The sequence below is a fragment of the Nerophis lumbriciformis genome, linkage group LG25 (assembly GCF_033978685.3).
Source record: "Nerophis lumbriciformis linkage group LG25, RoL_Nlum_v2.1, whole genome shotgun sequence".
Classification (NCBI taxonomy): domain Eukaryota; kingdom Metazoa; phylum Chordata; class Actinopteri; order Syngnathiformes; family Syngnathidae; genus Nerophis; species Nerophis lumbriciformis.
In genome coordinates, this window is record NC_084572.2 from 8,247,711 (window position 1) to 8,262,269 (window position 14,559).

The 14,559-nt window shown below is 29.5% G+C and overlaps 1 protein-coding gene across 2 annotated transcripts in view; it reads right to left on the bottom strand.

Moving 5' to 3' along the window:
• The window catches only part of etv6 (ETS variant transcription factor 6), an 87,187-nt gene extending 84,291 nt beyond the window's left edge, over positions 1 to 2,896 (bottom strand). For both annotated transcript variants that reach the window (XM_061983631.2, XM_061983630.2), the window contains exon 1: positions 2,623 to 2,896. In XM_061983631.2, the coding sequence (XP_061839615.1) occupies positions 2,623 to 2,652 (30 nt within the window). In that variant the 5' untranslated portion in view covers positions 2,653 to 2,896. The remainder of the gene's footprint in view (positions 1 to 2,622) is intronic.
• Positions 2,897 to 14,559: the final 11,663 nt, after the last annotated feature.

The following is a 14,559-nucleotide window of genomic DNA, read 5'->3' on the forward strand; positions in this document are numbered from 1 at the left end:
TTTTCCATAAGTCACAAAAATGTTAATAATTATGAATATCGACCGATATATTAATAATATTTAAACAATTACTGCATAATTCATTTCCATAGTTAAATAAGAATAACAGGGCGAATACATGTTACACAGCCGCTATTTCTTGGCACTAAACCTGCAGAAAACACTTCTTCTCAGGTTTACATTGTCACACTTTGCACTATTTTCTTACACTTTATGAAGCATTTCTTACATATTTCTTATTTTTAAGTGTTCAATGTGATTTGACTATTTTGTTGACATTGTTTGTTTTCCACGCTTGTGTTGACATTTCCTTCCTGCCTTGATAGCTGTGGGGATTATAATAAACATTTCAAATAAATATATGTACATTTCTTTCAATATTTATTTCGATAAGTCATTAAAAAATATATATCAATAATTATCGATATCGACCGATATGTTAGTAATATTTAAACAATTACTGCATAATTCATTTCCATAGTTAAATAATAATAACAGGGTAAATACATGTTACACAGCCGCTATTTCCTGGCACTAAACCTGCAGAAAACAGTTCTTCTCAGGTTTCTCTAATTACATTTTCACACTTTGCACTATTTTCTTACACTTTATGAAGCATTTTTTAATATATTCCTTATTTTTCAGATCTTATTGTTAAGTGTTCAATGTGATTTGACTATTTTGTTGACATTGTTGGAGTGTTTTCCACACTTGTGTTGACATTTTCATCCTGCCTTGACAGCTGAGGGGATTATAATAAACATTTCAAAGAAACATATTTACATTTCTTTCGATAGATCATTAAAAAAAATATATCAATAATCATCAATATCGACCGATATATTAGTAATATTTAAACAATTACTGCATAATGAATTTCCATAGTTAAATAATAATAACAGGGCAAATACATGTTACACAGCCGTTATTTCCTGGCACTAAACCTGCAGAAAATAGTTCTTGCCAGGTTTCCCTGTTTACATTGTCACACTTTGCACTATTTTCTTACACTTTATGAAGCATTTCTTTATATATTCCTTATTTTTAAGATCTTATTGTTAAGTGTTTAATGTGATTTTACTATTTGTTGACATTGTTGGAGTGTTTTCCACGCCTGTGTTGACATTTCCTTTCTCCCTTGATAGCTGAGTGGATTATAATAAGAGGAAGTTACATTTCAAAGAAAAGTTGCTCTTAATATTTTTTTTCCTGTTCTTTATTTTCCATAGGTCATGAATATATCAATAATGATGGATATTGAGCGACATAAAACACTTATGTCGTGATACAGTTTTACTCTCACATCAGTCATGTCAGTCGGACTTCTTGGCATTTTACTATTTTGTTTATTTTTCATGCTTGTGTTGACATTTTCTTTCTGCCTTGATAGCTGAGGGGATTATAATCAGAGGAAGTTACATTTCAAATAAATAATATTATTCTCCTGCTCCTTATTTTCCATAAGTCACAAAAATTTTAATAATTATGAATATCGACCGATATGTTAGTAATATTTAAACAATTACTGCATAATTCATTTCCATAGTTAAATAAGAATAAGAGGGCAAATACATGTTACACAGCCGTTATTTCCTGGCACTAAACCTGCAGAAAATAGTTCTTGCCAGGTTTCTCTGTTTACATTGTCACACTTAAACATTTCAAATAAACATATTTACATTTATTTCGATAGGTCATAAAAAAAATATCAATAATTTTCAATATCGACCGATATCTTAGTAATATTTGAAAAATTACTGCATAATTCATTTCCATAGTTAAATAAGAATAACATGGCAAATACATGTTACACAGCCGCTATTTCCTGGCACTAAACCCGCAGTAAATAGTTCTTGCCAGGTTTCTCTGTTTACATTTTCACACTTTGCACTATTTTCTTACACTTTATGAAGCATTTTTTAATATATTCCTTATTTTTAAGTGTTCAATGTGATTTTACTATTTTGTTGACATTGTTGGAGTGTTTTCCACGCTTGTGTTGACATTTCCTTTCTGCCTTGACAGCTGAGGGAATTATAATAAACATTTCAAAGAAACATATTTTCATTTCTTTTGATAGGTCATAAAAAAAATATATCGATAATTATCGATATCGACCGATATGTTAGTAATATTTAAACAATTACTGCATAATTCATGTCCATAGTTAAATAAGAATAACAGGGCAAATACATGTTACACAGCCGTTATTAAACACTTATATCGTGATTTTTAGCGTTCAGCCACTAAATGGTGCGACTATAAACTTCTTAGTGAGCACTTTTCGAACATAAAACATACTTTCATCGCCGTAATAACGTCACGCTGCGTGTTTTTGCGTGTCAACGTGCACACACGATCCGGTAGTCGTGATGCCTTTTTCTCTACGTGGGCAACACGGCTTTGATGACTTTTTGGAGGAGAAGCCACGCGTGTTTTGTGGCGGGCAGTCACGACTTCCACGCGTGGGAGGGTGGGGGGGATGCAACAGATGAGGAAAAAAAACAAAAATAAAATAAAGGGGGGAAAAAAAACACAAAAATAAAAGAAGGAGCATCACGGAAGTAGCGGCGCGTGGGGGGGTACGGGGGGGGGCTGAACACGTGACGTGCGTGTCGTTACCTTGGTCGCCGCCGTGGAAGATTCCGACATGATCAACTTCAAGTGTCCTTTGTGTCTTTTCCGCGTCGCGTCGTCTCCCCCTTCCTTTATGTGTGGCGTCGCGCCATGGCGTGGAAAAGAAACTTCTTTTGTCTCGGCGCGTGTGTTTTCCCTGGCATGTCGGCGGCGCGCACGTTAATACTGTAAAAAAAAAAAAAAAGCTCTTCCTGGAAGAGCCACGCGCACGCGCACGCACACACACGCGCGCCCGCGCGCTCTCTCATTGATCCGGACGTGTGTGAAACGGCGAAATGACGTCAGTTCCCAGCACTAAGCCCCGCCCCCTTTTAAAGGGCAACACACAGCAGGAAACGCGCCTCTCTCTCTCTCTCTCTCTCTCTCTCTCCCACACACATTCCCAGCACTAAGCCCCGCCCCCTTTTAAAGGGCAACACACACCAAGAAACGCGCCTCTCTCTCCCACACGCACACACACACACACACACACACACACACACACACACACACACACACACACGTTCTGCATTTATTGCGTGGCTAAAAACCATAGAACACAATAAACTATTTATTTACACGAATGGAAGTTTCTCGAAATACTTTAGTTTAGTTGGGTCGGTGAAAAGAATGATGTATTATTGTCAACTGGCATCGAAAGATGATCTATAGTAGTCTCGTCTAGAATGCTAAATTATAATACAAATGTGCATTTACTGTATATTATTTAAAATATTTAAAAATATATATATATTATATTACATTATTTTTATCCATCCATCCCATCCATTTTATACCACTTATTCCCTTCGGGGTCGCGGGGGGCGCTGGAGCCTATCTCAGCTACAATCGGGCGGAAGGCGGGGTACACCCTTGACAAGTCGCCACCTCATCGCAGGGCCAACACAGATAGAAAGACAACATTCACACTCACATCCACACACTAGGGCCAATTTAGTGTTGCCAATCAACTTATCCCCAGGTGCATGTCTTTGGAGGTGGGAGGAAGCCGGAGTACCCGGAGGGAACCCACGCAGTCACGGGGAGAACATGCAAACTCCACACAGAAAGATCCCGAGGCCGGGATTGAACTCACGACTACTCAGGACCTTCGTATTGTGAGGCAGACGCACTAACCCCTCTTCCACCGTGCTGCCCGCATTATTATTATGCTCACATTTAAATCAATAGTTTAATTTTGATTTAAAAAATATATGATTTTTTTTTTAAAGTTACTTTTTATATATTCTTAAAAGGTTACTTTTTATATATTCTTAAAAGGTTACTTTAAAAATGTTCATTATATTATTTAAAATATAAAAACACATTTATAATATTGCATTGTTTTTATGATAAAATATTTCAATGCTTACATTTAAATCAATAGTTTAATTTTGATTAAAAAATATATATGTATTTTTAAAAGGTTACTTTTTATATATTTTTAAAATGTTACTTTACAAATGCGCATTTCTATTATTTAAAATATTCAAACATACATATATATTATATTATTTATATGATAAACTATGTCAATGTTTACATTTAAATCAACAGTTTAATTTAGATTTTAAAAATATGTATTTTTTAAAAGGTTACTATTTATATATTTTTAAAATGTTACTTTACAAATGTGCATTTATATTATTAAAAAAAAAAATATATATATATATATATATATAATATATATATATATATATATATATACACATATATATATGTATATATATATATATATATATATATATATATATATATATATATATATATATATATATATATTGCATTAGTTTTATGATAAACTATTTCAATGTTTACATTTAAATCAACAATTTGATTTTGATAAAAAAAATATTTTTTATGTTTTTAAAAAGTTACTTTACATTTTACATAGTACATATTTACATTTACATTTACATATATTTTTTAAATGCATTATTTTTATGATAAGATATTTAATGTTTACATTTAAATCAATAGTTTATTTTTGATTAAAAATACAGGTATTTTTTAAAATGTTACTTTTTTATATTTTTAAAAGGTTACTTAACAAATGTGCATTTATATTATTAAAATATAAAAAATTGCATTATTTTTATGATAAAATATTAAATGATTACATTTAAATCAATAGTTTAATTTTGATTAAAAAATATATGTATTTTATAAAAGGTTACTTTTTATGTATTTTTAAAAGTTTACTTTACAAATGTGCATTTCTGTTATTTATAATATTTTTTAAAAAATTGCATTGTTTTTAAGATAAAATATTTCAATGTTTACATTTAAATCAATAGTTTAATTTTGACAAAAAAATATATGTATTTTGTAAAGGGTTACTTTTTATATATTTTTAAAAGGTTACTATACAAAGGTGCATATCTATTATTTAAAATGTTTTTTTTAAATTGCATTATTTTTATGATGAAATATTTAAATGTTTACATTTAAATCAATAGTTTAATTTTGATTAAAAAAAATATATGTATTTTATAAAGGGTTATTTTTTATATATTTTTAAAAGGTTACTATACAAAGGTGCATATCTATTATTTAAAATATTTGTTTTAAATTGCATTATTTTTATGATGAAATATTTAAATGTTTACATTTAAGGTTACTTTACAAATGTGCATTTCTATTACTTGTAATATTTTTAAATATTGAATTTTTTTATGATAAAATAATTAAATGTTTACATTTAAATCAATAGTTAAATTTGGATTAAAAAATACATGTATTTTTTAAAAGGTTACTTTTTATACATTTTTAAAAGGTTACTTTACAAATGTGCATTTCTATTATTGAAAATATTAAAACATATATAAATATTGCATTATTTTTATGATAAAATATTTAAATGTTTACATTTAAATCAATAGTTAAATTTTGATTAAAAATATATGTATTTTTTAAAAGGTTACTTTTTATATATTTTTAAAAGGTTACTTTACAAATGTGCATTTCTATTATTTAAAATATTTTTAAAAAATGGCATTATTTTTATGATAAAATATTTTTTAATATTTATATCTTTTTAAAAGGTTACTTTTTATATCTTTTTAAAAGGTTACTTTTTTTAGTCGTTAAGATTGTCTTTATTATTGGTTCTTATTGTCTTGTCTTGATTTTTTGAGCCTTTAATTGCTGTCTCAGTCTTAATTTAAATCATATTTTACACAAGTTTTATTTGTTTTGTTTTGTTTTTGCAAATGAATGAATGAGAATATTTTTACAAAATTATGAATAATTTGATAAAATAAACATTTTAAGAAATTAGAAAAACATTTTGAAAATGTAAAAATAATAAATAAATACAAGCATATGAATAGAATAATATGTTTAGAAAGTATATTTATTTCAGGAGCTAAAATATTTTTCTTATTTGGCATTTAATGCCCTTTTAGTCTGAATTTAAATTTAATAACCTTTGCATACTATTTTTCTTTACATATTTGCATTTTAATGAATTGGAAAATATATATATATTTTTTTTAAATAGTTCACAACACAATAAAAACAATAATTAATCAATATTATTTCTACAAAGTTAACTTGTTTTAGCTGCTAGAATTGTCTGGATTATTCTCTTAGTCTGAATTTATATCAAATAACTTTTTCTTTTTTTTTTTACAAATACATTTTCTAATACATTTAAAAAATAACAGGAACACAATTTAAAAATAAAATATGAAATAACTTTATAAAATAACTAATATTTTTAAAATGTAATTAATATAATATAATTAAGATGGTATTGACTATTATTCAGCCTTTAATTGCTGTCTTAGTCTGATTGAATCATACAACCTTTGCACAATGTTCTATTTTAATTATTTTTGCAAATGTGCATTTTAATAAATATTATATTATCATATTTTGTATATATATATATATATATATATATATATATATACATATATATATATATATATATATATATATATATATATATATATATATATATATATGTGTGTGTGTGTGTATTTATTTTTTTTACAAAATAATCAACCATTTTATTAAAAAAAAAACATTTACAAAATGTATTAAAAAAAAACATTTAGAAAACCGTCCGACATTTAAATAGATGAATAAAAATGAATTAATAGAGGAGTATTTTTAAATGTTCTTTCATTTCAGTTGCTAAGATTATTTTGAGTATTATAATTATTTAATTTCCCTTTTAGTCTGAATTTTTGCACAATATATATATTTTTTAATCTGCATTTCAATGAATTAGAATATAGTTTTAAATAATTGAAAACATTCTTTTGATTAAAAAAATACATTATTACATACCATTTTAAAAGATTGATTTATTTCCTTCATACAATTGTCTTAAATATTCTGACTTCATAGTCTTTAATTGCTGTCTTAGTCTAAATTGAAATCAAATATTGTTTTTTGTTTTTTTACAATTACAAATTTAAATATTTACAAAAAATAAATAAAATAAAATACATAAAAATAAATAAGAAAAATAATTAAAAAACCTTTTTCAATGTTGATAAATTTCAGTAATTAAGATAACTTTGATTATTATAATTTTAATTGCTGTTCTAGTGTGAATTGAAATCAAATAACTTTTGCACAATATTCTACTTCATTTTTTTGCAAATATGCATCTCAATGAATTAGAACATTTGAACAAATAATGAATGAAAAATCGGTTCATGTTCAGTCTCACTAAACTGCAGCGCCCCCGTGCGGCCAATATGAAGACATCCTTTTATTCTTCTGCTGACTGGGTTTGCTAAGCGTGGTGCGTTCAGGGACCAGTAGGAAAATGGAGTTTGAGCACAGGTTCCCAAACATTTTGCCTCCAAGTAAGTAAAAAAAAAAAAGCTTTTTATTTTTATTTTTATTTTTTTAATCCAAACCAAATGTACTGGTTTCTCTTCCCTCCTTTTGGAGTTTAGTCTTTTATAAAATGTGCTCCTGAGGCAATTTAAATGTATTTATTATTTTTATTATTATAACACCCTTTTTGATGGCCTTTAGCATGTTAGCATGCTAACATTGACATGCTAACTTTTTTTTTTTTTTTAGCTAATTCTGCAACCGTTTAACCCGCCGTCATACAACTTCGTACTTGACACATGCTAATGTTAGCATGCTAACACTAGAATGCTAACTTTTTTAGCCAATATGCCAACCGTTTACCCCGCAGTCACACAAAGGCCTACTTGACATATGCTAACATTTTTTTGGGGCCATTTTCGCGGAAGTACATTATTAAACTTGGTACCTGACACATGTTAACCGTTAGCATGCTAACATTAGCATGCTAACTCTTTTAGCTGTATGCCTCAGAGTCAAATAACTTGGTACTTGACAAATGCTGACCGTTAGCATGCTAACATTAGCATGCTAACTCTTTTAGCTGTATGTCTCGTAGTCATATAACTTGGTACCTGACACATGTTAACTGTTAGCATGCTAACATTAGCATGCTAACTCTTTTAGCTGTATGTCTTGGAGTCAGATAACTTGGTACTTGACAAATGCTGACCATTAGCATGTTAACAATAGCATGCTAACTCTTTTAGCTGTATGCCTCAGAGTCAAATAACTTGGTACTTGACACATGCTGACTGTTAGCATGCTAACATTAGCATGCTAACTCTTTTAGCTGTATGTCTCGTAGTCATATAACTTGGTACCTGACACATGTTAACTGTTAGCATGCTAACATTAGCATGCTAACTCTTGTAGCTGTATGTCTCGGAGTCAGATAACTTGGTACTTGACAAATGCTGACCGTTAGCATGTTAACAATAGCATGCTAACTCTTTTAGCTGTATGCCTCAGAGTCAAATAACTTGGTACTTGACACATGCTGACTGTTAGCATGCTAACATTAGCATGCTAACTCTTTTAGCTGTATGCCTCGGAGTCATATAACTTGGTACCTGACACATGTTAACTGTTAGCATGCTAACATTAGCATGCTAACTCTTTTAGCTGTATGCCTCAGAGTCAAATAACTTGTTACTTGACAAATGCTGACTGTTAGCATGTTAACAATAGCATGCTAACTCTTTTAGCTGTATGCCTCAGAGTCAAATAACTTGGTACTTGACACATGCTGACTGTTAGCATGCTAACATTAGCATGCTAACTCTTTTAGCTGTATGTCTCGTAGTCATATAACTTGGTACCTGACACATGTTAACTGTTAGCATGCTAACATTAGCATGCTAACTCTTTTAGCTGTATGCCTCAGAGTCAAATAACTTGGTACTTGACACATGCTGACTGTTAGCATGCTAACATTAGCATGCTAACTCTTTTAGCTGTATGTCTCGGAGTCAGATAACTTGGTACTTGACAAATGCTGACCGTTAGCATGTTAACATTAGCATGCTAACTCTTTTAGCTGTATGCCTCAGAGTCAAATAACTTGGTACTTGACACATGCTGACTGCTAGCATGCTAACATTAGCATGCTAACTCTTTTAGCTGTATGCCTCGTAGTCATATAACTTGGTACCTGACACATGTTAACTGTTAGCATGCTAACTCTTTTAGCTGTATGTCTCGGAGTCAGATAACTTGGTACTTGACAAATGCTGACCGTTAGCATGTTAACAATAGCATGCTAACTCTTTTAGCTGTATGCCTCAGAGTCAAATAACTTGGTACTTGACACATGCTGACTGTTAGCATGCTAACATTAGCATGCTAACTCTTTTAGCTGTATGTCTCGGAGTCATATAACTTGGTACCTGACACATGTTAACTGTTAGCATGCTAACATTAGCATGCTAACTCTTTTAGCTGTATGCCTCGGAGTCAAATAACTTGTTACTTGACAAATGCTGACTGTTAGCATGTTAACATCAGCATGCTAACTCGCAGTAAAATAACCATAACAACCAACGGTGTTATAATCCTTAACTAGCTCATCCTGGTTTGTGCTTCAAACATTTTTTGTACGACTTTCACAGTTTTTATGTTAACGTTTTATATTTTATATTTTATTAATGTCTTAATATTCACACACACACACACACACACACACACACACACACACACACACACACACACACACACACACACACACACACACCTTATCAAAATCTTTTTTTCTACATTTTAATTATTAGGGTTTTTTTTCTTATTAACATTGTATTATTCATGGGCAATTGCCAAAATGTCTTATTTGATAGTTCTTATCTATCAGTTTGCATGTTATTAACATTCGTTTGTGTTACGTTTGTGCTGCCAACATTTTTTGTCTATTATAGTTTTAATGTTGTTAATGTGTTATACTTTTAATGTGATCAATGTGCAATTAACGTTTTATTATCCATAACCAGCCCCCCCCCCCCAACTATGCCAAAATCTCCCCAAAAGCGGCCCGTTTGTTTGTGCTACTTTTGTGCTGCAAACATCTTTATTTTATCTATTAGTTTTTATGTTATTCAAGTTCAAGGAGTTTGATGCCTGCAACATGTTTCAAAAAGATGGCACAAGTGGCAAAAAAGACTGATAAAGTTGAGGAATGCTCATCAAAGACTTATTTGGAACATCCCACAGGTGAACAGGCTAATTGGGAACAGGTGGGTGCCATGATTGGGTACAAAAGCAGCTTCCATGAAATGCTCAGTCATTCACAAACAAGGACGGGGCGAGGGTCACCACTTTGTCAACAAATGCCTGAGCAAATTGTTTAAGAACAACATTTCTCAAGCAGCTATTGCAAGGAATTTAGGGATTTCACCATCTACGCTCCGTAATATCATCAAAAGGTTCAGAGAATCTGGAGAAATCACTGCACGTAAGCCATGATATTACGCACCTTGGATCCCTCAGGCAGGTACTGCATCAAAAAGCCACATCGGTGTGTAAAGGATATCACCACATGGGCTCAGGAACACTTCAGAAAACCACTGTCAGTAACTACAGTTGGTTCGCTACATCTGTAAGTGCAAGTTAAAACTCTACTATGCAGAATGCAGAGCCAAAGCCATTTATCAACAACACCCAGAAATGCTTCGCTGGGGGAGGGAGTTATGAATAATAACACCTTAATAACACAAACAGTATAACATGTTATTAACATAAAAACTATAATAGACCAAAAAAATGTGTAGCACAAAGAGGGGGGGTGCAGTTATGAATAATAACATGTTAATAAGATGAAACCCATACAACATTAATAACATAAAAACTGTAATAGTTAGACAACACATTTTGCAGCACAAACGTTTGGGACAAATTTGGGAATATTTTGACATGGTTGGGGGGGTATGTTTATGAATAATTACACATTAATTACACATTAATAACATGAAACATACAACATTAATAACGTAAAAACTGTAATAGACAACAATGTAGCAGCACAAAGGAGTGTTGTTAGAATAAGTCAATAATAAGTAAAAAGTAAGTCAATAATAAGTCAATAATTAGTCAATAATATGTCAATATTAAGTCAATAATAAACCAAAAATAAGTCAATAATAAGTCAATAATAAGTCAAAAATAAGTCAATAATAAGTCAATAATAAGTCAATAATAAGTCAAAATAAGTCAATAATAAGTCAATAATAAGTCAATAATAAGTCAATAATAAGTCAAAAATAAGTCAATAATAAGTCAATAATAAGTCAAAAATAAGTCAATAATAAGTCAATAATAAGTCAATAATAAGTCAAAATAAGTCAATAATAAGTCAATAATAAGTCAAAAATAAGTCAATAATAAGTCAATAATAAGTCAAAATAAGTCAATAATAAGTCAAAATAAGTCAATAATAAGTCAATAGTAGCAGCACAAAGGAGTGTTGTTAGAATAAGTCAATAATAAGTAAAAAGTAAATCAATAATAAGTCAATAATAAGTCAATAATTAGTCAATAATATGTCAATATTAAGTCAATAATAAGCCAAAAATAAGTCAATAATAAGTCAATAATAAGTCAAAAATAAGTCAATAATAAGTCAAAACTAAGTCAATAATAAGTCAATAATAAGTCAATAATAAGTCAAAATAAGTCAATAATAAGTCAATAATAAGTCAATAATAAGTCAAAATAAGTCAATAATAAGTCAATAATAAGTCAATAATATGTCAATAATGTCATGTCGGTGTAATCATGTTTTGTTTTAGTCATGTTTTGTTTAATTATTGGACTCTTTAGTTTCTGGCTTTTCACTCCCTGGTCTTGTTTCGATAGTTACCCATTAGTTTCACCTGTTTCACGTTTGGACTCATTGAGCACTCTTGTTTGTCACCATAGCAACCCATTAGTTTTCACCTGTCACGTCACGCACCTGTTTCACGTTTTGAGTCACTCACCTGTTTTCACTAATCACGTCCGTAGTATTTAAGTTCATTGTTTTCAGTTTGTCGTTCTGGTGACATCCCGCATTCTTACCCCCGTCACACTCTGTCTACCTCTGGGCACTTCATGCCATTGTCCAAGGAAGTTTTTTTCTATTAATGCCACAGTTAGTGTTTTTGTTTAATTGTTCACAGTTTTTTTTGCCCACGTGCACGTCTTTTTGTTTCGTTAGTCAAGTTTGTACTTCCGCCTTGAGCGCGCTTTTTGTTCCTTTGAGTGTTATAAATAAATATGTATTTACCTTCACGCCATGACCAGTCCAGCTTTACTTGCATCTCGGGAAAACAAACACACCATAGTCCACGCCTTGACAAGTAATAAGTCAATAATAAGTCAATAATAAGTCAATAATAAGTCAATAATATGTCAATAATAAGTCAATGATAAGTCAATAATTAGTCAATAATATGTCAATATTAAGTCAATAATAAGCCAAAAATAAGTCAATAATAAGCCAATAATAAGTCAAAAATAAGTCAACAATAAGTCAAAAATAAGTCAAATATAAGTCAATAATAAGTCAATAATAAGTCAATAATAAGTCAAAATAAGTCAATAATAAGTCAAAATAAGTCAATAATAAGTCAATAATAAGTCAATAATATGTCAATAATGTCATGTCGGTGTAATCATGTTTTGTTTTAGTCATGTTTTGTTTAGTTATTGGACTCTTTAGTTTCTGGCTTTTCACTCCCTGGTCTTCTTTCCATAGTTACCCATTAGTTTCACCTGTTTCACGTTTGGACTCATTGTGCACTCTTATTTGTCACCATAGCAACCCATTAGTTTTCACCTGTCACGTCACGCACCTGTTTCACGTTTTGAGTCACTCACCTGTTTTCACTAATCATGTCCGTAGTATTTAAGTTCATTGTTTTCAGTTTGTCGTTCTGGTGACATCCCGCACTCTTACCCCCTGTCACACTCTGTCTACCTCTGGGCACTTCATGCCATGTCCAAGGAAGTTTTTTTCTATTAATGCCACAGTTAGTGTTTTTGTTTAATTGTTCACAGTTTTTTTTGCCCACGTGCACGTCTTTTTGTTTCGTTAGTCAAGTTTGTACTTCCGCCTTGAGCGTGCTTTTTGTTCCTTTGAGTGTTATAAATAAATATGTATTTACCTTCACGCCATGACCAGTCCAGCTTTACTTGCATCTCGGGAAAACAAACACACCATAGTCCACGCCTTGACAAGTAATAAGTCAATAATAAGTCAATAATAAGTCAATAATATGTCAATAATAAGTCAATAATAAGTCAATAATAAGTCAATAATAAGTCAATAATAAGTCAATAATATGTCAATAATATGTCAATAATATGTCAATAATAAGTCAATAATAAGTCAATAATATGTCAATAATATGTCAATAATATGTCAATAATAAGTCAATAATAAGTCAATAATATGTCAATAATAAGTCAATAATAAGTCAATAATAAGTCAATAATAAGTCAATAATATGTCAATAATAAGTCAATAATAAGTCAATAATAAGTCAATAATATGTCAATAATAAGTCAATAATAAGTCAATAATATGTCAATAATATGTCAATAATAAGTCAATAATAAGTCAATAATAAGTCAATAATAAGTCAATAATATGTCAATAATATGTCAATAATATGTCAATAATAAGTCAATAATAAGTCAATAATAAGTCAATAATATGTCAATAATAAGTCAATAATAAGTCAATAATAAGTCAATAATATGTCAATAATAAGTAAATAATAAGTCAATAATAAGTCAATAATAAGTCAATAATATGTCAATAGTAAGTCAATAATAAGTCAAAATGAGTCATTAATAAGTCAATAATATGTCAATAATAAGTCAAAAATAAGTCAATAATAAGTCAATAATAAGTCAATAATATGTCAATAATAAGTCAATAATAAGTCAAAAATAAGTCAATAATAAGTCAATAATAAGTCAAAAATAAGTCAATAATAAGTCAAAAATAAGTCTTTAAGTCAATAAAAAGTCAATAATAATTCAATAATAAGTCAATAAAAAGTCAATAAAAAGTCAATAATAAGTCAATAATAAGTCAATATTAGGTCAATAATAAGTCAATAATAAGTCAATAATAAGTCAATAATAAGTCAAAAATAAGTAAATAAGTCAATAAAAAGTCATTAATAATTCAATAATAAGTCAATAATAAGTCAATAAAAAGTCAATAAAAAGTCAATAATAAGTCACTAATAAGTCAATAATAAGTCAATAATAAGTCAATAATAAGTCAATAATATGTCAATAATAAGTCAATAATAAGTCAATAATATGTCAATAATAAGTCAATAATAAGTCAATAATAAGTCAATAATATGTCAATAATAAGTAAATAATAAGTCAATAATAAGTCAATAATAAGTCAATAATATGTCAATAATAAGTCAATAATAAGTCAAAATGAGTCATTAATAAGTCAATAATATGTCAATAATAAGTCAAAAATAAGTCAATAATAAGTCAATAATAAGTCAATAATATGTCAATAATAAGTCAATAATAAGTCAAAAATAAGTCAATAATAAGTCAATAATAAGTCAAAAATAAGTCAATAATAAGTCAAAAATAAGT